General features: G+C 45.9%; 2 protein-coding genes across 5 annotated transcripts in view; one reads left to right on the top strand and one right to left on the bottom strand.

Annotated features, from left to right (window-relative positions):
• TIMP3 (TIMP metallopeptidase inhibitor 3) overlaps positions 1-11,756 on the top strand; it is a 58,067-nt gene extending 46,311 nt beyond the window's left edge. The window contains 4 exon segments of the mRNA NM_001032956.1: positions 1,695-1,777; positions 9,506-9,617; positions 10,259-10,380; positions 11,533-11,756. Of these exon segments, the coding sequence (NP_001028128.1) occupies positions 1,695-1,777; positions 9,506-9,617; positions 10,259-10,380; positions 11,533-11,730 (515 nt within the window). The 3' untranslated portion in view covers positions 11,731-11,756.
• SYN3 (synapsin III) overlaps positions 1-23,392 on the bottom strand; it is a 553,834-nt gene that overhangs the window by 348,242 nt on the left and 182,200 nt on the right. For 2 of the 4 annotated variants that reach the window (XM_028827102.2, XM_015149988.3), the window contains exons 5-6: positions 21,296-21,452; positions 17,256-17,345 (exon numbers count right to left, since the gene is read on the bottom strand). In XM_028827102.2, coding sequence (XP_028682935.1) covers positions 17,256-17,345; positions 21,296-21,452 — 247 coding nt within the window. 4 annotated transcript variants of the gene reach the window in all.

Raw genomic sequence — 23,392 nt, 5'->3', positions numbered from 1 at the left:
TTGGGGCTAAGTGCAACTTGAGGTAAGAAAGAACGATAGGATCTCAGGGCTGAAAGAGTTCAATTTGTAATTCAAAGTATGACTGCATAAGCAAGCCCCATTCCAAATTCCTGTTGAGGTCTCAGCATGGAAGTATCCAGCACCCCCATCGTAACCCCTGACAGAGGCACTCCCTGCCCTGATGGCAGCCCCCCTGCCTTTTGTTGCTGGTTCTTATTATTAGATGATTTTTTTTCTTTGATTGAGCCAACGAATGTTACTCTCAGCAATTTCCAGTTTTTGTATTCAAGACCTGTCCATTTGCTCCTCCATGTGCCGATTTTACAAATACCTGTAGACAGCTCTTGGGTGCTTCTTTTTCACACAAAGCAGAAAGAGAAGCACAACCTTGTAGAATCTAAAAGTCAAGTCCTCTATTCTTTGTGTTCCCAGGGTATGTGGTAAATGCCTCTCTTTCAGCCCTCGACCCACTGGGTGTAATTACTTTTGTACTCATAGTGAACTAATATCTACTGGGTAACTCCTTTCTGCCAGACATTGTAGTGGGAAATTTCATAAGATTTTTTGTTCAATCCTGATTCCAATTCCCTGATGTAAGGAGAGTTACACCCTCTTTATAGATGAGAAAATTGAGACTCAGAAAGAGGAAGTGGTTTCACTTCTTGGTCAGTTTCCTTATCTAGATAATGTGGATGCTAATATTGCCCTTGTAAGGCAGTTAAGAGAAGTAAATAAGTGAAATGTACATGGCACATAGTGGGTGTGCAATAAATGGGAGCTGTTTTCATTGGAGCAGTCCTTCCATGGTTAGCCCATTTCATTTTTGGTGATGATAATGATGATGATTATATTAATAACATTTGTCTAGTGCAAACTATGTTCAAGACGGTGTCAAATTCATCATCTTGACTAATCCCTTCAGTTCAGGAGATTGGTATCATTACGATTCCTGTTTTATAGAAGATGAGGCCAGAAACAAAGTCATTTACTTGCCTACAGTCCCAATAGCCATAAACAGCAAAGCTGAGATTGGAACAGGTCTGTCTGGCTCCTGAGCCCCCACTCCCAATTGCTCCTTCTTTACCACATCCCCACAGAGCTCAGACTCTATTGCATCCCTTGCTATCTAAGCACTGGATACCAAGGGCTCAACCAGCATGCTAACTGGGGGCACTGTGGGAAGCTGGGGTGCACCACAACCCTGTGGACATATCAAGATGTGGCGAATTAATGCATGCAAAGGAAGAGCCCCAAACGAAGTGGTTAGAAAGGAGTCCTAGTGGAAAAAGAACAGCTCTGGGAGACCATGGCATTGTCAGGTGGACAAGGAAGGGGGGACAACGGCTCTAACAGGAGAAGTAGATTTTAGATTATGGTGAAGTCACAAAGTCAAGAAAATCCCCAGGGTCAGGGCGGGGCCAAGGGATGACTATAGCCTAGGAAGTTCTGGAGCTGGCAGTTGTGAACATGTGGGGTAATTAACTTGAATGGTGGCTGCTTCTTTTTCCTCCAACCTCCCTCTCACCCCAGGGAATTCCCACTCTTATAAACACAATCATCTATTCCAGTTGGCTCCAAGGTAAGAAAGCAATTCCAGGCTCCACGGAGGCTAACATGCCCGCCCTGAGATGCTGTTCCTGATGTGGTGCAGGCCTTCCTAACCTCTTATTGTCTCCTCCTTGCTGTCTCTGCAGTGATCCGGGCCAAGGTGGTGGGGAAGAAGCTGGTAAAGGAGGGGCCCTTCGGCACGCTGGTCTACACCATCAAGCAGATGAAGGTAGGTAATGTCATCAGTCTGGCTCCAGGAAGGTTTCTGGGTTTTTGCCAGAAGAGTCCTGGCTGAGGGAGGCAAAATGGGTTGGAACTGGGGTGTGTGTCTAAGCACCAGCCAGACCCAGCCCTTGTGCCTGCTGGAGAGGGAGCTGCTAAGGCAGCAGAAAGGGATGGGTAGGGAGGGGGCATGGGGCTGCCTCGTCCAAGAGCCCATGCAGGTGGAGTCACTCCAAGGCACTTGTTAGGAGGCTGAGCTCTGGAGCCAGATGGCAGATAGCCTTGTTAGCTGGTAACCATGAGACCTTGGTCAAGTCACTGCCCCTCTCTGGGCTTTAATCTTCCCAATTGTGAAATGAGGGGGTTGGACTAGATCATCTCAATGGACTCTTCCGAGCTCTGACTATCTGGGATTCCACAGTGCTTACAGGTCTCATTTGGCCACTGAGGTTACAGCTTAACTCAAATGTTTACACGGAAACTGTGCTGATCACAGGAACCTCATCCCGAGGCAGGAACTTCATCTTCTTTCCCTATTTTCCCAGCTGATGGTCTTCTTGCATCCTAGATAGTTAGCAATGCTTGCTAAACATATTCTTATCATTAAACATATTACTGAGGATATGAACATCAGGAAGCACAGGAAGGAGGTACGCCTTAAGAAAAAGAACACCAGATTTGAAATCTAGAGAACCTGCTCCTAGTCTCAGCTCTACTCCTAAATAGCCTGCTTACCTTCGGCTTGTCCCTTTTCCTGGGCCGCAGTTTTCCCACCTGTTAACACTGTGGGGTCAGGCTTAGTGCTCCTAACATCCTCTCTAGCTCAGGCATTCTAAGCATCCTGGGATGCGGGCCGTGTTACTTGTAAGGAGGAGTGGGTGGTATACAATGGAAGGGTGTACTGGTGATTGCCTTAGCACAGAAGACTGGGGCTTCACCTTGAATAACTCAGCAACTGGTTCATCACCCTATATTTGTAAGCACCTCTCTACATGCAGAGCTCCCATCCAGGAGCCACGGAAGCCGTGAGGGAGATACAGTTTCCATCTTTAGGAGCTAGAGTCAGGTTGGGAGAGAAGAGGCATGTATGTGTGTGACTCATCAGAAGTTCAATGTGGGGTGTGCTGAGGTTCACAGGAACTGTCCAGCCCTTTAACTTATTGCTCATATTTGCATCTGTAGCAATTAGGGTAGGACCTGGCATGCAAAAGTGACTTGGTGAATGTTTACCCATCTAATATGGGCATGAGGGTGAGACCCCATAGGCCTGGAAACTCCCCGGAGGAGACAAGCCACAATGTCCAGGTAGAAGGGAGTGGGGCAGTGACACAGCCCATGGTGGTACCCAACCATCCCCGATGCCAACCTCCAGGCTTCCTTAGTCCTGTGTCCTGAGGCCTGTGGCTGGATGTACTAATTTTGTGGAACCTGTTGCTTTGGATTCAATTTTGCAAACATCCACAGCCTTCTGGTTATGTAATGTCCAGAGTCAGCCCTGGCCAGTTGCCCTTGGCTGCCTAAGCTTGGTCATGAGACCAGCTTATGTCTTCAGACAGCCCTGGGGAGAGAAGAATGGGCGGGGGTGGGGAACCAGCAAGAGCAACAACAACCCAAAAAATCCACTTTGCAACCTCTGGCAGTCAGCGCAGGAATGCCAAAGCATATTAGACCAAAGCAGAGGTTCAGAGAACACATGAACCTGCCTGGTCTGGAACAATCCTCATTACGAGACACTTGGTGGTCAGCAGAGAGCTGAGAGGGAAATAGCTGGGAGGCGGCAATTCCTAAGCCTGCCTGCTTTCCTTCCTACCATCAGGGCCTGGAGACCAGGGTGACCAGAGGCCCTTCCTGTGGGCAGAATGTCCCATTTCCCCTTGCTGGTGTCAGACCAGCCACGGGGGTCTGTCTAGAGACCAAACATTTGCTAGCCCATCAGTTTCAGAAGACACACTCCCACTCCCAGTCTGGTGGGCTTAGGCTTTCTGTTCACCATCCTTCATCTGAGCTCATGAATCATGTTGCTGGAATTAGACGTAAAGTCCCTCGTCTCACTTCTGACAGAGGCGCAAAGGGGAAATGACTTACCCAGAGTCAAGCATTTAATTAAGGGGCAGATCTGATCCCCAAGCTGAGGCATCGGAATTTCTTCCCAATCCTGTGTTCTTTATGTGACTCCCAAATCTCCCTGCCATCTTACTTTAATCATCAGTCACCATCTCATGGCTTTTATTCACTCTGACCCTCCCACAGCTGGGTATCATGATCCATAGAACTGGTCAGTGCCCTTCTATCCAGGGATGCCACTGGAATCTGCTTGTCTCTAGGTACCAGCTTGCAAGTCAGAGAAGACACAGGCTAGAAGTAGAAGTAATAGTCCATCCATCCATCCTCTCATGCTTCCCTCCCACCCTCTCTCTGTGCTTAGTACTGTGCTATGAGCTGGGGATACAAAGATAAAACACTGCTTACAATTATAAGACTCTGCATCAGTAACATTTACTGAGCAGTTGCTTTGTACCAGGCATTCTGCTAGGTCTTTGCATAGATCAGTCCTTATACTAACACTGTAAAATAAATAACACCTTGTCCTCTGTTTGACAGGTGAGGCAATTGAGACCTGGGAGGTCATATAACAGTTAAGATCACACAGCTACAAAGTGGCAAACCTGAGTAAAACTATAGGGTCTTTGCCTATAAGGAGATAATACAGTATGGAGCAGCAGGCTGATTCATCATTCCTACCTGCTTTGGGGGATATAAATGCCTACTCCATATGTATTTAGTTCCCAGGGAAACAAAAAGAAGTCAGCTTGGGTTTGTTGGTTTATCATCCAGCAGTGTAGGGCTGGACTTATAATATCCTGCAAAGGATGTATCAGAAAAATCTTTGTAGGAGGGAAGGGGGAGGCCAGAGAGGCAAGCCTGCATGAGTTTGGCACTGGTCCCTGGGAGGCTTTGTTCTAGCGGATTAGAGAGTCTACCCTAGAGAGTCAGAAGGGGTGAGCAAGGGCTCCCTCAGAGCAGGACTAAAGGAACTGGGAGAACCTGAGACTCGGAGCCGCCCTGTCTGACCCCTCTCTACTCTCACTGATGAAGGGCAGGCAGACCTTCTCCCGTCTGCTAACTCTGGAGCCTCTGACCCGTCTCTCAGGAACACTTCAGTACGCAGAGACCTGCGATGTGTGTGTGTGTGTGAGAGAGAGAGAGGGAGCAAGCGTGTTAGAATGTTGAGAGAGCTTATTGCAATCCCAAACTTGGAAATTAGCTGGGGCTGAGGCCCTGGGCTGTGGGGTGAAGGTGAAAGTTTCCAGAACTGGCTGCTCTAAGCTGTGGGGACTTTATCTCCCATCAGGATCATGAGAAACTGATCCACTGTGCTAGGAGTTATTGTTTGTGTAGTGGAGACATGCTCTCTGGCTGGCTGCAGGGGACAGAACGTGGGGGACATTATGTCCCAGCTGGTCCTGGGAGGGTCCCATGGGGAGCCCCGCTGGTCATGTGCTTTGCATGTCCTGACTGTAGGCAGAGCAGACCTCCGGGGACTTCCTTCCTTTAGTGGTTTGTCTAACCAAATGAGCAATAGCAGGGTCTTGCCTTTGAAGCTCCAGCTGGAAGCATCTTTGACCCCCAGCCCACAGGGAACCATTCTTCTTGCAATGCCTGTGGCTCTTCCTGGCTTAGGACTCTCATCCAGCCCTCTGCAGAGACTGGCTCCATTTCCACATTCTCTGCCTGTCCTGCTAGACAAATTGCTGTGTAGAGAAAGATCATGCCCCCGATAGCTTGGTCGGTCTGTAAATAAGAAGTTGTGGGTTTAAATGAGTCCATGATGTACGTACGCCAGCATCCAGAACAGTGTTGATCTCTGGTAGGCATGCAAGACATAGTTGGCATCATTGTAGCAACTCATGCTGTCAATGTAGAGTGAAGGCCAGACATTTCATCAGAAATGTGCAAATGTCCCCAGACTCAGAAACTTCTTTTTTACTTTATTTGTCCCTTCTCTCCAAGGGAAGCTAACATCTTGGAACTTTGCATAGACGCTACTTGTGTAGATGCTACCAAGAAGAGGGGCCTAGAGGCATGCAGAACCCAGCCAAAAAAGAACAACCCACTTATGTCTGAAGTTCTAAACCAGCTTTAACTACTCTTGTTAAGAGCTGAGGAAGGGACTTAGGAGGAAGGGGATCAAACTCGTTCCTCCTCTCCTTACGAATTTCAGTATAACTTGTTCTAAGCTAAATTTTATTGAATGTTGTGGGCTGACTGCTATTCTAAGTCATTTGCTTCTCTCAAACACCCTAAGAAGTAAGTGCTTTGACCCATTTTACAGATGAAAAAACTGAGGCCCAAAGAGGTTAAGTAACTTTTCAAGTGGCGAATAGGTGGCAGAGAAGATTCAAGATTCAACCTCTGGCTTTCAGCCTCCAAAACCTGAATTTACCACTGATCTCCATGGCATTGGTTTGGATTAGATTACCTTTAACATCTTTTCCAACTCTGAGATTCTAGGATTCTCTGATGTCAGGACATTATAAATCTATTATGACTCTCCTAAATTTGTCAAGTCAGTTCTAGATCTCTACGATTACAGACATGATACTTTTAGAATCAATATTTAAATCAAGGTAGGATTATTATACGGAAAACACAACTGAGTAGAATTTACCTTTGCCATGTTGTTCTTTTCAGAATTGAACCTAAAACACAGCACTATGTTTGTCACAGCCAGTCATTTGTAATGTATCAGAATTTCAACTCTAGGCAAGTGCTAGGAGTTAAAATGCAGGTTCCTTCAAACTTCCAAGTAGCTGCAATGCCAAGCTGATTTCGATGAGTTTAGTTCTTACTGAGCAGTTCAAGTGACCAGACTGTAACCAGGGGCTTCATTCTCTCACTCACGAAGCACTAGGGCAGTGAAGGGGAAAGACTGACGCAGAAGGAATGAGGTTCCCATGGGCTGGGTCCAAAAGACCTAGAGCGAGTGCTTAGTTGAAACATTTGCCAAAACCTCAAGGAACACCCACACAAAAATAAGAAGTTGCTCGGCACAGAAGTCAGGGTAGGGGATGTTCTTCGAAGGCCACACTCCATGGCAGGCATACAGCAGCACACTTAAACATGGTTCCTGTTAAGGCTAGAGAGGCACCATTCACGTAGAAGAAGTCATCATCGTGACTCTACCCACCCCGCGCCCCCCCCCCCCCGCATAATTGAATGCTGAGTGCAGAGGGCATTTCTTCCAGCACTTGGCTGCGTGTCTGTGCTCAGTTGGCAAGCCTTGGGGGAAAAGAGGTGTTCAGAAGGAAGACCATCTGAGTCCATCAGAACAATGTGCGCTTTTAACAAGGCAGGGGCGCCCAAACTCAGTAGGTCCAACAGACCAAGTTATGCCGTGAAGGTCTTGTGGACCACCTACCCCCGCCAACCAGTCACCACTTAAAAGATGAGAAAACGGCAGTTCACAGGCCAAATGGGAGGCATTTGGAAGAGACACCAACGAAGTGATGTCTGGTTTTGTATTAATTACTGTAAGTAAATTAATAACACATGCCAGGAAGTAAAGTAGAGGCATTTTCCTATTATAAACCCTTGGGACAAGCCCAGAGACCACCAGCGGTCCAGGGCTTGTGTACTCTGAGAACTGAGGGGATAACAGAATTCTGCAACACCTTAGTGCCCCACCCCACCCTTACCAGATCCCACAGTTCACAGCATCGCCTTGGCACACTGGGCCTGTATAATACTCCTGGACTTGACCTGGAATCACAAAGAGGACTCAGCTTCTGTTGCATTCAGTCACCCCAGTGACTCTGAGCACACACTGATGAAGGAGGCACAGTGGCCATAAATGGAAATAGCATTTGCCTGCTTCTGGGGACCTTGGTCATAGGCTTCTGAGGCTTCCTGGGAGCCAGTCTAAGATAATGGGTAAGAGTATGGACTCTGAAGGCAAATTCCCCTGCTTGGAATCCTAGCTCTGCCATTTCCCAACTATGTGGCCTTAACAAGCTACTTAGCCTGCCCGTGACTCAGGCTCCTCATCTATAAAATGGGCATACTAGTTTCTACCTCATAGGGTTGTCACGGTGATTCGCGGGCTAATATTAAAGGAGATTTCTCAACCTCAGTATCACTGACATTTGGGGCCAGATAATTTTTTGTTCTGGGGCTGTCCTGAGTACTGTGGGATGTTTAGCAACCTCCCTACCCTCTACTAACTGTTGTGACAACCAAAAATGTCTCCAGACATTGCCAAATGTCCCAAATATTTCCTAGGGGGGCAAAATTGCCTCCAGTTGAGAACCACTGTATTAGATTATGTCGTAGATACAAATAGCCAAATATCAGCAATTTCATGTGGTTCAATCTAATAATTATAATAAAGTGTTCAACAGTTAAAAATCTTTGAACTTTGTAGATATGTTTATGTGCTTCATCTGGGATAAAGGATCCCAATGCTTTCATCAGACGCTCAGAAGAATAAAAAACATGGAGAATTTCTAACCTGAATTCAACATTCACCAGCCAAACAGAATTTCTATAAAGTGGAGTTTGTAATACATCCCTCCCAGGGCTCTTTTAAGGATACTGCAAGGGGAATGTGAGTGAGAATGTTTTTGTGGGCTGGAGAGTGTCACAGAGATAGCATGAGAATGCTGGCTGAATTCATGGGACTCAGGTCCTGAGGTTGACAAAGAAAAAGTACCCTTGTCACAGCTACTTCTCTGGATTTCTGAAAAGGTGCTGGGATGTGAGACGTGTAGCTGAAGGAGTGTTGTGGGCCAGTTGGAATGGGGGGTGTGGATGGCTGCACAGGAAGGTTTCTTTGGGAAGGCACCAACCTGGGAAGGCACCAGGAAGGCTAGACAAGAGGATCGGTGGCTTCATCTGGGGTGAAGGGGGCCCTGGGTGGGTAGATCAGTGACAGGCCACTGGACAGCCGAATAGGGGAGCGAGATTCCCTCAGATCCAATGTCAGCAAGCCTTCTGGGTGCTGAGCCTCCTCTCCTGGGTTCCTTTTATTTTATTGATACATAATAAATGTACATATTTTGGGAGTCCATGTGGTATTTTGATATATTCAAAAATGTACAGTAATCAGGGATGTTCATAACCTTAAACATTTATCATTTCTTTATGCAGGGAACATTTGAATTATCCTCTACTAGCTATTTTGAGATATACAATAAGTTAATGTTTACTGTAGTCATTCTACTGATTTAATGAACACTGGGTCTTACTTCTTCTGCCTACTCGTATTTTTGTACCCATTAATTACATCTCTTTCCCCCAATCCCTATTACCTTTCCTGCTTCTGGTAACCACCAAATCCGCTGTCTATCTTCATGAGATTTACTTTCTTAGCTCCCATATATGAGTGAGAACACGGTATATTTGTGTTTCTGTGCCTGGCTTATTTCACTTAGCAAAATGACCTCCAGTTCCAGTTGCGCTGCCACACATGACAAGATTTCATGCTTTTTTCTGGATGAATCATATTCCGTTGGGTATAGATACCAGGTTTTGTTTTTCCATTCATCTGCTGATGGGCACTTAGGTTAATTTCATATCTTGGCTGTTGTGAATATTGCTGCAGTAAACATGATAGTACAGACCCTTCTTCCATATTCTGACTTCCTTTCCTTTGGCTATATACCCAGCAGTGGGATTATGGATCATACGGGTGTCCAAATTGGAAAGGAAGAAGTCATGATGTTCCTTTTGCCCACAGATGTACCGAGGCTTCACCAAGATGCCCCACGTGCAGTACATCCACACGGAAGCTTCCGAGAGTCTCTGTGGCCTTAAGCTGGAGGTCAACAAGTACCAGTACCTGCTGACAGGTAATGGCCAACTCTAGCTTCTAAGGTCCACTGTTTCTTGACTTCAGAAGAACACACAATGAGTAGCTGACTCACCAAATGTCCAGTAAATCGTAAGGAGTCTCTAATGTTGAATTCATCCTACTTACCCAGTGCTAAGAGCTTGAGGCTCCTACACTTAGGCTCAACTCTGGAATTAGCTCCACCACTCACCTTGTGAGGCAAATCTCCTAATTTGTAGCTTCTCAACTTTACTGTAAATAAAAAGGGAGTGTGTGTTCCTCTCTACCTCACACTCAACCTGTTAGGCCTGCCTTTGAAAGTTATTCATCTTAGGCAGTCAAGGTAGTAAAGGAGAAAACAAAAACACAAATCGTTATAAAGGGAGTGAAAAGTTGGCCTCTAGTCCTAGCTCCAGTATTTAATGGGCTTGGGACCTTTGGCAAATCACTTTACCTCTCCAAGCCTCATTATCCTCATCTGGAAAAATGGCGCTACAGTCCATTTTGAAAGGTGTTGGGGAGGGTGAAATAAAATCATGGGTCTGAAAAGTACCCAGCCACAGTGCCTGGGCTAAGTGGGAACATAGTAGGTGTGAATTCTTTCTGGGCTGGGCTCTGGACAAAACAACCCTCTCCTTGTTTTCTTCTTTCCTCCTGTAGGTCGTGTCTACGATGGCAAGATGTACACAGGGCTGTGCAACTTTGTGGAGAGGTGGGACCAGCTCACCCTCTCCCAGCGCAAGGGGCTGAACTATCGGTATCACCTGGGTTGTAACTGCAAGGTAAGCCCTGGGGTCACTGGGGGAAGGAGGGGAGGTGCTGACTTGCAGCCCTAGAAACATCAGCTCCCAATGCATTGGGAGCCAGGCCCTCGTGCTGGGAAGGGTGTGCATGTGTTAGGCCAGGGCAGAGGGGCAGGTCTGAGCAGACACAGTAAGGAATGTTGCCCCAGGTGGGGCAGTGAGGAAGGCAGGGAAGGAAGAATGCCTTTCTGCTGTAATGGGCTGCCTCCATGATGACCACTTGCAAGCTGCTGGGGCATGAGGGCTCTTGAGTCCCTGGCCCCACCTGGCAGTTCAGGGCTGCAGGTATAGGATCCTGACAGTGGCAGGTTCTGCCAAGTGGTTTCAAGTGGGCTCACCCTGGTAGCTGACTCATAAGTCAGGTGGGCAAATGGGCCCAGGACTACAGAGACCAGATGCTACAGAAAGTCTTTCTTCAACCAAGCCCATCCCCCTGACCCAAGTATAGGGCCAAGGTACAGCCTTCTTGCTGTTGTGGGAAGTTGGGCCATTCTCTCATTTCATCTTCAAAACAATCCTGTGTGGTTTTAATTACTATGATCTCCATTCTGCAGATGAGAGCTCAGAGAACTTAAGTAACTAGCCCTAGATCCCACAGTTCACTGAATCTGGTTTCCAACCTAGGGCAGCTAGACTCCAAAGTTTATACTGTAACCTTTTTAATTCCTCAATTTCCTAAAACAACTGAGATCTCCTATCTATCTGAGATGAAAAAGCCCTCTCAATGGTCTAATTCTGCTACTTACTGGCTGTGTGACCTGCAGCAAGTTACTTAACCTCTCCGAGCCTCCTATTTCTTTATCTGTAAAAAGGGAGATAAAACTGTGATGAGAATTAAAGAGAATACTATCAAAGCACTTATCAGAATGTCTATTTCTTTATCTGTAAAAAGGGAGATAAAACTGTGATAAGAATTAAAGAAAATACTATCAAAGCACTTATCAGAATGTCTGTGAGATAGTAGGTGCTCAACAAATGTTCGCTAGTGCTATTTATATTATTATCACTGAGAGACTGACATGGCTAGGCTTCCCCTGCAGTGGCCCCAGGGTCTGAATCCAGGCTCGGCAGCCTCAGGCCTGGGCATACCATGGCAGATTCCATCAACTGCTGCCTGTTATCTAATTGCAGATCAAGTCCTGCTACTACCTGCCTTGCTTTGTTACTTCCAAGAACGAGTGTCTCTGGACCGACATGCTCTCCAATTTCGGCTACCCTGGCTACCAGTCCAAACACTATGCCTGCATCCGGCAGAAGGGCGGCTACTGCAGCTGGTACCGAGGATGGGCCCCCCCGGACAAAAGCATCATCAATGCCACAGACCCCTGAACGCCAGACCCTGCCCCACCTCACTTCCCTCCCTTCCCGCTGAGCTTCCCTCGGACACTAACTCTTCCCAGATGATGACAATGAAATTAGTGCCTGTTTTCTTGCAAATTTAGCACTTGGAACACTTAAAGAAAGGTCTATGCTATCATATGGGGTTTACTGGGAACTATCCTCCTGGCCCCACCCTGCCCCTTCTTTTTGGTTTTGACATCACTCATTTCCACCTGGGAATTTCTGGTGCCATGCCAGAAAGAATGAGGAACCTGTATTCCTCTTCTTCGTGATAATATAATCTCTATTTTTTTAGGAAAACAAAAATGAAAAACTACTCCAGTTGGGGATTATAATTCCCACCCCTCTTGCTTCTTCCCCACCTCACCATCTCCCAGACCCTCTTCCCTTTGTCCTTCTCCTCCAATACATAAAGGACACAGACAAGGAAGTGGCTGAAAGGCCAACCATTTCAGGATCAGTCAAAGGCAGCAAGCAGATAGACTCGAGGTGTGTGAAAGATCTTACACACCAGGAGCTGCCACTGCATGTCCCAACCAGACTGTCTGTCTGTGTCTGCATGTAAGAGTGAGGGAGGGAAGGAAGGAACTACAAGAGAGTCGGAGATGACGCAGCACACACGCAGTTCCCCAGCCCAGTGATGCTTGCATTGACCAGATGTTCCTGAGTCTGGAGCAAGCACCCAGGCCAGAATAACAGAGCTTTCTTAGTTGGTGAAGACTTAAACATCTGCCTGAGGTCAGGAGGCAATTTGCCTGCCTTGTACAAAAGCTCAGGTGAAAGACTGAGATGAATGTCTTTCCTCTCCCTTCCTCCCACCAGATTTCCTCCTGGAAAACTCTTTGGTAGATTTGGCCGGGAGCTTGCTTTTATGTAAATTGGTGAAATACACACATCTTACACTATCCACAGATATAGCCAAGTAGATTTGGGTAGAGGATACTATTTCCAGAATAGTGTTTAGCTCACCTAGGGGGATATGTTTGTATACACATTTGCATATACCCACATGGGGACATAAGCTAATTTTTTTACAGGACACAGAATTCTGTTCAATGCTGTTAAATATGCCAATAGTTTAATCTCTTCTATTTTGTTGTCGTTGCTTGTTTGAAGAAAATCATGACATTCCAAGTTGACATTTTTTTTTTTCATTTTAATTAAAATTTGAAATTCTGAACACCGTCAGCACCCTCTCTTCCCTATCACAGGTCATCTGACCCCTGTCTGTCTCCTTTTCTCTGCTTCATGTTTGGGGGCCTTCCTTTTAACTGCCTTCCTGGCTTGGCTCAGATGGCAGATGAGAGTGTAGTCACGGGCCTGGGCACAGGAGGGAGAGCTGCAGCGTCCTGCCTCGGCTGGAGGGACACCTCTCCTGGGTGTGGAGACAGCTTGGTCCCCTTTCCCTAGCTTCCCGGTGGGTGAATGCCACCTCCTGAGATCCTCACCTCTTGGAATTAAAATTGTTGGTCACTGGGGAAAGCCTGAGTTTGCAACCAGTTGTAGGGTTTCTGTTGTGTTTGGTTTTTTTTTTTTTTAAATAAAACTATAATATAAATTCTCCTATTAAATAAAATTATTTTAAGTTTTAGTGTCAAAAGTGAGATGCTGAGACTAGGTGATAATGTATATTTTACGGGCGGGGGGTGGTAGGATGGTGACATTGAACATGATTGCTCTCTGTCTTTTTTCAGCTTATGGGTATTTATCTTCTATTAGTGTTTGTATCTTCAGTTCATTCCACTTTAGGAAACAGAGCTGCCAATTGAAACAGGAGAAGAAAAAAAAAAAAAAAGCAGCAGACAACACATTGTAGTGTCTTGCACACACACAAGTGCCCAGGCAAGGTGCTTGGCAGAACCCCAGAGCGGGAAGGCAGTACAGGCATCGGGTTTCCTTGGGATCAGTTTCATTACCACGTACCTTTCCCTCTGCGGTCATGCCATTTGGCAGGGGGAGAATGGGAGGCTTGGCCTTCTCTGTGAGGCAGAGGCAGTGTGAGCAGAAGAAGCTGAGGCCGGCAGGTCAGTGGTTTTGAAGGGATGAGCCCAGACTTGATGTTTTGGGATTGTCCTTATCTTCACCTCAAGGTCTCGCATGGTGGGGCCCCTGACTAACCTACACAAGCTCCCTCCCATGAGGGGACATCAGTGTCTTCTCTGTGGGGCATCTGGCCATTCACACTCCCTGGGGTGGTCAGCCCCTCTCACACAAGGAGGAACTTGGGTGAAGGCTGAGCGTGAGGCACCTGACGTTTCCCTGCAGAGTCGATAAATTAGCAGAACCACAGCTCCATCTGTTAGGCTTTGGTGAGGAGGCCCTGGGCAAAGAAGGGTCTTTTGCAAAGCGATGTCAGAGGGCGGTTTTGAGCTTTCTATAAGCTATAGCTTTTTTATTTCACCCGTTCACTTACTGTATAATTTAAAGTCATTTATGTAGCTGAGACACTTCTGTATTTCAATCATATCGTGAACATTTTATTTTGCTAAATCTTGTGTCATGTGTAGGCTGTAATATGTGTACATTGTGTTTAAGAGAAAAAAAAAATGAAACCCACATGCCGCCATTTTCCTGAATCAAATTCTACAGTGGAATGGAGAGGAAAATACTTCTAGGCAAGCAGCTAGACTGGTGAATTGGGGGAACTAGAAGGAACTAGTAACTGAGACTCCTCCAGCCTCCTCCCTATTGGAATCCCAATTGTTCCTGGAGTAGGAAAAATGTTTAAAGTACATTCATGTTCTTGTTCTGTGTCACCCGGCCCTGGGCAGTCTACCATTTACTTCACCCCAAGTCCTGTTGCCCTTCCAGTTGGGAAGCCATGATTTTTCTAAGAATCCAGGGCCACAGGAGATACAATTCCAAGTTCTCGCTGCCTCCTTTGGGCATCTCTTCTGCCTGCCAATCGAAGCTCCACGCCCAGGCTCTCAGCTCTCAGGCCAGTGCTCTGCTCTGTCCAGGGTAGGTAATACCGAGGCTCCTGTCTTTTACCCTCCCCTAGTTCCAGACCAGCCTCATGGTGGCAACATGGTTCTTGAACAATTAAAGAAACATGACTTTTTGTAATAGCCCTGTCTAGGGGAAACTGTGGCCTGCAGGAGACACTACCCTTCCGTGCCCCAGACCTCTGTCTTGCACGTGACAGCTGACAGTCTGGACTACCCCAAGATGGCTTCTGGCTACCTAAGGTAAACATGTCACTAGAGTATTTTTATCAGAGAGAAACATTATAAAAATCTGACGGCAAAAGCAAAACGAAATGGGGGAAAGTAGGGGAGGTGGATGTGATAACAACTTCCAAATTGACTCTTTGGAGGCAAGAGGAAGGGAAGAACTTGGAAAATAGGTTTTGCTTTGGGGGTAGGGGCTTCTTAGATTCTCCCAGCACCCGCCTTTCCCTTTAGCCAGTCTGCTGTCCTGAAACCCAGAAGTGATGGAGAGAAACCAACCAGAGATCTCGAACCCTGTCTAGAAGGAATGTATTTGTTGCTAAATTTTGTAGCACTGTTTACAGTTTTCCTCCATGTTATTTATGAATTTTATATTCCGTGAATGTATATTGTCTTGTAATGTTGCATAATGTTCACTTTTTATAGTGTGTCCTTTATTCTAAACAGTAAAGTGGTTTTATTTCTATCACACATCTGCTGTCTCTTGCCTTGTTGTGTTCTGACCGCCACGGGGAGTTATGTACACGCCAGCAGGCCTTGGAAGTCTGTCCCCAGCTCCAGGCCTGGACACGTCCCTCCCTCCATGCACTGCTACGGCCTGGCCCCACCCCGCTCCAGTCCTTTTCCCTTGCAGAAGGAATCTCAGGAGAGGTCCCCTGCCTTGACTTTGCTCCCTGATTCTATTGCTCGAGTCCTCCCTAGTTCTGCTGAATCTGGATCTATTAATACACCTGTACCTAATCACCTATTGGTGGTACAAGTACCCCCAGACTGGAGTCCTCACTCAGCTCTCCTTGTTTTCTTCCTAAGAATCCCAACCTGGTGGAGGTGGGGAGGGGTGGCCTGCAAACTGCAGTCCTTGATGTCAATTGCCTGCTTGAAATTCCAAGTATGGCTTGGCCTAGTTGGGAACACCAGGAACTCATGAGGTCTCACGACAGCTGGCGACCTTTTCCCAGAGCTTATAACAACCTCCTTTCAGAGTTTACAGCAGGGCCTGTCACTGTCAATGGGCTGGGCTGGCTGCAGACCCCTCGCCCGACTTTCAAACTGCCACTGACAATGTTCCAGGTTTTCACCCTTGTTTTAAAGCTACTCCTACCATAGGCCAGGTACGGCACTTTATACACAGGATCTCATGAAATCCCGACTACTCGATGAGGTTGCTCCACAATCAACCACAGTTTTTACCTGAAGAAGCTGGGGCTCACAGAGATAAAGTCATTTTCCTGAGACCTAGTGTGTAGACAGAACTGGGATTCAAATTCAGGCTGGTCTGATAATGACCTCTAAATTTTCCCCACTGTAAGGATGCATACAGTAAGGAAAATCCAGGGTTTCGGGATATGCTGGGTTTCACATGTGCCCTTCTTATCTCAGCCAGCATGTTCTGGATTCTGTGACTCTTGCCCGATCAGATATAGGGGAAAGATCATCAATAGAAAATTCTGCTTGGTTAGAGTGATTCCTCCTGCAACCTGCAGTCCTAACCATCAGTGTCTTCAAACAGGACTGTCTAGCCAGCAGCCTGAGCTTGGACTCTACAAACAGCCACAGTAAGTCCCCAGCTGGGACTATGGGATACCCTATTCATTATTCTGTTCCCAAAGACTCATTCCTTGCAAGGCCAAGCGCAGGGTCACGGCCTTGAATTCCTTTGACCAGTTTAAGAAGACCACCAACTATGTAAGCAGACATGTTTGCAGGCTCTTTCCTGCTGCTCAGACCTCCTCCCCACAACCCTTTCTCGCTTCAGGTGGAGAACCCTTCACCTCATTCAAAAAGACATTCACCTCTTCCACCCAGGTATCCTCCAAATGGGAGGCTGTACCACATACTCTGAGCTAAGCCCTAAATGCTTCCCAGAGGAGAGCTCAGGTGCATTCAGAAATTGGAAAGTGAAGAGGACATATAAGGACACTGCCCTTCAACCGCCAATGCAAATCAAATATTAATATTACTGCTTTTTATTAAAATATGAGTTGAAATCAGGTTCCACAAAAGGCTCAAGTAAAACAACAACTCACCTTGAAAACACCTTTTACCTTTATAACCAGCCTCTGGCTGCCCCCAGAACTTGTCCCCTGATTTGCGGAAAATCTCCAAGGTCCAAGGAATGTGGTACACCTTTGTCATTTGCCCTACTGCCCGAATTTCACCTGGAGAGATGATTTCCCTTAGGAAATCCAGGCACTCCCACAGGACACTGTCACTCCGCCTTAGAGTCTGCGTGGTCAGTGTACAACCCCTAGAGTCCACCTCCTTCATCCAAAGGGACTGAGGACAACACATCTGTATTCACTCCACATCACGCAAAGAAACAGAGTAAAAAAGGGCACTCACCATTGGCTTATGGTTGGGGAAAAATGTTTGCTCCACAAGCGGGAACTTCTCAGGACCCAGGGAATGGAAGATCTTAATGAGCTGAGAGAACTAGGATAGAAGAGGAGAGAATGCTGATCAACCATTGTTACCCAGTAGGGCAAAACCTCCCACTTGATCTGAGGCCTCAAGCATCGACTGTTCTGAGCTGAGCTTCAGTAGGTGCTCCCTGCCTATAGGATAAAGACCAGATTCCTTGGCTGGACATTCATCCTCTCCATCATCCAGCCGTGTTAACCCCTCCATTTCTGCCCAAGACCTAGTAAGTAGGCAGCACACTGGGTTCAGTTCAACCATATTTAATGAGCACTTACTACAGCCTCAGCATTTCACATAAGGTCCTTCTCCACCTGCTGATGTTCATGCCCTGCTCCTTGCTTGCAATGTCTTCTTTCTAGAGAGGCAGCTTTGCATGGTAATTGATGGTGTTAGATGTGGATCCAGCCTCCCTGGGTTCTAATTCTTGCTTTGCCACTTACTAGCTGTATAACCTGGGAAGTCAATTCAGGTTTCTGAGCTTTGGTTTCTTCACTTGTAAACTGGAGATCCAACCTCATGGGATTGTTGTAAGGATACAGTGTGCCAAAGGCAGTGCTTTGTTCACAGCAATGTTAAAATGCTAGGTGTTATTATTAATAAATATTTTCTCTGCTGTTGCAACCCCTCTCATTTCCAACAGCTCAAGCCACATTCCTTCCCACTGCTCTCCTCCTGCTTCAACACTTGCTTGTTTTGCCAGATATTAGCTATTGTCTCCAGAGCTCGAAGGTGAGCTCTATCACTATGCTTTATTATCGGAGCAACAAGCTGAACATGGGGGGCAAGGGCTGAGGGAAGACAGGCTGCAGGTGCATGGCTGTGATACTAATGTCTTGCTGGAGGGAAGCATAGTGGGTGATGGGACCTGGAAGGGGGAGAGAGTAGGGAGTCAGGATGATTCCCTGGAGCAGACGACATAAGAGAAGGAGAAAGGGCCCTCCAGGTGTGCACTGAGACTAGTGTGTGCTGGAGACCCTCTGCAGCTGCCATGCTGTGGTGTCAGTTGCAGGTGATGATGAGAGAGACGAGGTCAAAGCGTGATCCATCATGGACCACCAGCCTTAAAGGCCTGACCAGAAAGCTTAGAATTCACCCAGAAGGTGAAGGAGAGCTGCTGGTGGATATAAGCAGAGAAGAGCAAATCAGATTCTGAACAAGGTAAAGGAATCAACTGGAATTTGTGGTCCCATGTGGATGCCCAGTGGCTAAAGGAGTGGCCAAGCTGACTTGGAGGTCACTCAATACTAAGAGCCTGGACACTGAAAACAGAGTAACTAGGAACTTTCTGCATCCGCCCAGGACTGGTTTGCAAACCCTTGGGGGGTGGCCTTCAGATGCAGCACAACAGGGGGTCAACTTGGAAGGTTTAGGAGAACTCGGAAATATGGAAAATGATACGTGTGTGTGGGGTCCCCCATTTTGCAGACAAGGAAATTGGAGTCCAGAAAGGGAGAGTTATTCCACAGGTAAGCACATGAGTTTGGAAGAGGCCTAGCTCTACCACTTACTACTAGCTATGTAAGCCTCAGTTTCCTCATCTGTAAGATAGAGATATTAGCACTCCTACTCATAAGGGTGCTGAGAATTAAACACAATATGCATGTTAAGGGCTCAGGATAGTGCACAGTTAGTTCTGATGAATGGTGGTTGCTACTATCGTCGTAACTGCAGAAAAAGGTGGGGAAGGGCTAACACCATCTAGGACCCTTTCCTAACAGTGGGACTTGAAAATCTTGGATGCCATTGGCCAAAAAGCCCAGTTAGGGCAGAATGAGAAGGAGACCAGGGCCATGACAATAGTGCTAAAGTCTAACCATACCTATTAAATTAATGCATGTAGCCATTCAGTAAGTACTGAGCGTCCCAACTCTACATGGAACTTGTTTCAAGTACCGAAGGCAGTGATAATTTTTACCATTTATTGAGTGTGTACTTTGTGCCAGCCACATTCTAAGCACTTTCATCTATTAAATCATAACCCTACCAGGAAGGCTCTATTACTATCACCACTTTCTAAATAAGGAAGCTAAGTTCAGAGAGGTTAAGGGGGTTGCTCAAGGTAGCACAGCTCATAAGTGGAGAAGCCCGGACCTAGGAATCTGGTTTCAGAGCTCACACTCTCAACTACGACCCTACACCACCGGGTGGTCACACAGAGAGATAGCAAAACACCACAGACCAGACAGCTATGAGCTTCACAGAGCACAATCTACATACCCCCCAGCTTCCACATTACCCATCCTCTTTCCATCCTTGATCTTCCCCCTTGTCACTGATCACAGGACATATTGCATATGTATTAAAGCACCACACATGCCCCTGCTCACTAGAATGTAAGATCTACGGGGCAGGGATTTTGGTCTGAGCTGTTCACTGCTATGTTTCTAGGACTTAGGACAGTACCGGAAACACAGTAAGTGCCCAAGAAGTATTTGTTGCGTGAATGAATAACTTCTAATCATAGAGACAGACAATGTACAAACGAATGGATGAATTTATCATTCTAGGTGGAGATAAGTATCTAGGAAAAAAATAAAGCAGGGTAAGGGATTTGAGAGTACTTGAGCAAGTGGAGGAGTGGTATTTTTTTTTTTTTCTCTTTTGAGACAGAGTCTTGCTCTGTCTCCAGGCTGGAGTGCAGTGGCCGATCTGGGCTCTCTGCAACCTTCACCTCCCAAGTTCAAGTGATTCTCCTGCCTCAGCCTCCCAAGTAGCTGGGACTACAGGCATGCGCCACCACGCCCAGCTGATTTTTATGTTTTTAGTAGAGATGGTGTTTCATCATGTTGGCCAGCATGGTCTCGATCTCTTGACTTCGTGGTCCACCTGCCTCGGCCTCCCAAAGTGCTGGGATTACATACATGAGCTATCATGCTGGGCCGAGGAGTAGTATTTTAAGAGGTCTTTCTTATAGGTAACATTTGGATGGAAACTCAAATAAATGAAATGAATGACTGAAACTAAGGAATAAAAGAAGAGAAATTAAATGTTGGGTGTTGGGGATAGATGGCTCAAGTTTTGGCCTCACCACTCACTGAGCAAGTTCCTTAACTGGCCTGAAGCTGAGCTTCTGTCTCTGTAAAACGAAGGGGTGACACTCACTTCACATGAGAATGACAGTATGAGTGCCAGGTAGCATAGTTTTCTGGGACATAGTGAGTGCTCAATAAATGGGGTCTGCTGTTAACAACAATAATGATAGAATGTTCATAAAACAATATGGCACATCTTTATGACTAATGTTATAATGTAACACTATATCATAATATGTTGTTATATAATAACATGTTTTGTTATATATTAATAGTATATATTGTATCACTGTATTATATATATTACAAAGATCAATTATTATTACATATATGTAATATATCATATGTTACATGTAACATGTATAATATATAATATGTATATATTAATATATATGTATGTATTTATTATAAAGTTTTTTTTTGAGATGGAGTTTCGCTATTGTTGCCCAGGCTGGAATGCAACGGCACGATCTCGGCTCACTACAACCTCTGCCTCCTGGGGTCAAGGGATTCTCCTGCCTCAGCCTCCCAAGTAGCTGGGATTACAGTGGGATTACAGGGATGCGCCACCACGCCTGGCTAATTTTGTATTTTTAGCAGAGATGGGGTTTCTCCATGTCAGTCAGGCTGGTCTCCAACTACCAACCTCAGGTGATCCGCCTGCCTTGGCCTCCCAGTGTGCTGGGATTACAGGCATGAGCCACCGTGCCCGGTGTATAAATATTTATCATAATAATATATAAAATATAACATTAATATAATTGTTAGGCAACAATTCTAATAAGAGCCCTAGGATCGAAGTTCAGTTCAGTTGCTTAAATAAGAATTTTTACTACTGAGGTCTCCATGCTAGGGAGTGGGCTTGTCGCAGAGTGGGAGGCTACCCACTGCCTCCCAGATCCCTCCAGGTCAGCCTGCCCTGTCACCTACCACCCAGGGCTTGCTGCAGAAGTTGTAGACAGAGTAGAGAGAGTTGACAGCAGGCAGCCCTCCATACTGCAGGCCGATGACCAGGCTGCGGTAATCTTCCCCCAGGGCCATGCTGTAGGCGTGCTGGCGGACCAGGATGAAGTCTGGCTTGAAGGATCTGCTGAGAGAGCCAAGAGCCGTGTTACCACACTGGGGCACTGATGAAACACCAGGGCGTCCGGCCACAGCTTGCTGGGGATGATAGTACTGACTGCAGGCCGGCAGCTTAGTTCAGAACGGGGAGAGGGTAGGTGATGAGGGCGGTTAGGTGCAAAGGCACAGCTACTCCACCATCAAGTCAAAGGGCTGGAAGCACGTTCTCTCTCTCTCTCTCTCTCTTAAAGGCTCTTTCCTAAATTCCCTACATTGAATATGTATTTCACTTGCAACCAGAAAAAAATATATCAAATAACTCAGTGAATCAACTGAGATTCTGCAAGGTACCATGCACTCTACTGAATGTATGTATTATCTATGGTGAGGACAACTGCCCTAGGAGGTGAGTGTTGTCATCAACTCCCATTTCACAAACGAGCACCCTGAGCCTCAGGAAGACTAAGTCACTCGTTCAAAAAGATACGCTGCAGAGAGGCAGTAGGGCCAGGTCTGTGTAGCCTCACAGCTCCAGCTCTTGTTCCTGCAGATCTCAAATCAACCAACACGTCTTGTTTTTTGTTGTTCAAGTAGCCACCTCTGGAAAGCAGCAAGAGTATGGATTTGATGGCCAAGTCCATGCCAGGCTATTTGCTAGGTCTCTCTACAGATAGGATCCTGATGAGTGCTCACAAACAGACTTGGGTAAAGGTCTGGACCATCTCCCTGTTTTATAGATGGAAACACTGCAGCCCAGGGAAATTATGAACTTTTCGAATCACAAAGCTCGGGAGCAGGAGAGCCGCATTTGAACTCAGGTCATCTGGCTCCAAGTCCACATGCTTTTGACTCCATCACAGGGCCCCAGGAGGATTCACACATTGTTTGATTCATACCGCCAAAGATCAAACTATTTTTGGATTCCTTACTTTTAAATCACACACAAAAAATCAGTCTCACTGTAGAAATGATGCTGACATTCAAAAGGGTATGACAGTATTCGTATCACTCTGTGGTTAGGGTTAGGGTTAGAATCTTGGAATTACAGCAACAGAGTGATGGAAGAAGGAATGAAGGGAGACTGTGGGTGTGTCCCTGACAGGCAATAAGGTGCACTTACTGCTTTCTATTTTGCAGAGACAGGGTCTGGCTATGTTGCCCAGGCTGGGGCAATAGGGAGCACTTATAACCATTTGCTATTTTTATCTGATTTTAAAAATAATACACACTCCTTGTGCATAACAAAATAAAAATTCCTTGGCATGTACAAAGAAGTAAACAAAGTACCCACAATTTTACAATGCAGAGGAAACTCCTAACAACCTTTGTATATACATTTTTGATCCAATGATCAATTTCAATGTATATAGTATGCATTCACATTCATAATTGCTCCATACTTTCTATTAGTTGATTTTAATGTTTTCCACATAATAGTATAGTATAAATATTTTTCTCTACTACCAAAAATATCTTCCAAAATATAATTTTTAATTTCTACACAATAGTTCACTGAATGATATATCATAATTAAGTCAACCAATCATTTACTATTATCATATAGGCTATTTCCAATATGTTACATACAAATCAGTGCCATTATTTTAAATTATTTTCATAAGATAGATCCTAAGAAGTGGGATTAATGGATTAAAGAGTATAAGCTTTTTGTAAGATACCCCAAAAAAGTCCCCTTTTTAAGGTACATCTCACAAATTGTTTTTGAGTGTCCATCTCATTACAGCCTCACCAGCACTGCAGTTTTTGAAAAATACTGTTTTTCAATTTGACAACAGAATTCCCCCTCAAAAGACACCCTGTATCCTGCTATTGTTTGAGTTTGCATTTCTCCGATTCTAGTGAAATTAAACACTTTTTATTAACCATCTGCATTTTCTTTTCTGTAAAAGTCTGTTCACATCCTTTTCCATTCAAAACAAAATAGGGCCTCTGGTTTCCTACTGA

This window comes from Macaca mulatta, chromosome 10 (genome assembly GCF_049350105.2).
Source record: "Macaca mulatta isolate MMU2019108-1 chromosome 10, T2T-MMU8v2.0, whole genome shotgun sequence".
In the NCBI taxonomy this organism is placed as follows: Eukaryota; Metazoa; Chordata; class Mammalia; order Primates; family Cercopithecidae; genus Macaca; species Macaca mulatta.
Note: the sequence above shows the minus strand (reverse complement) of the source record. Positions and strands in the feature narration are given on the sequence as shown.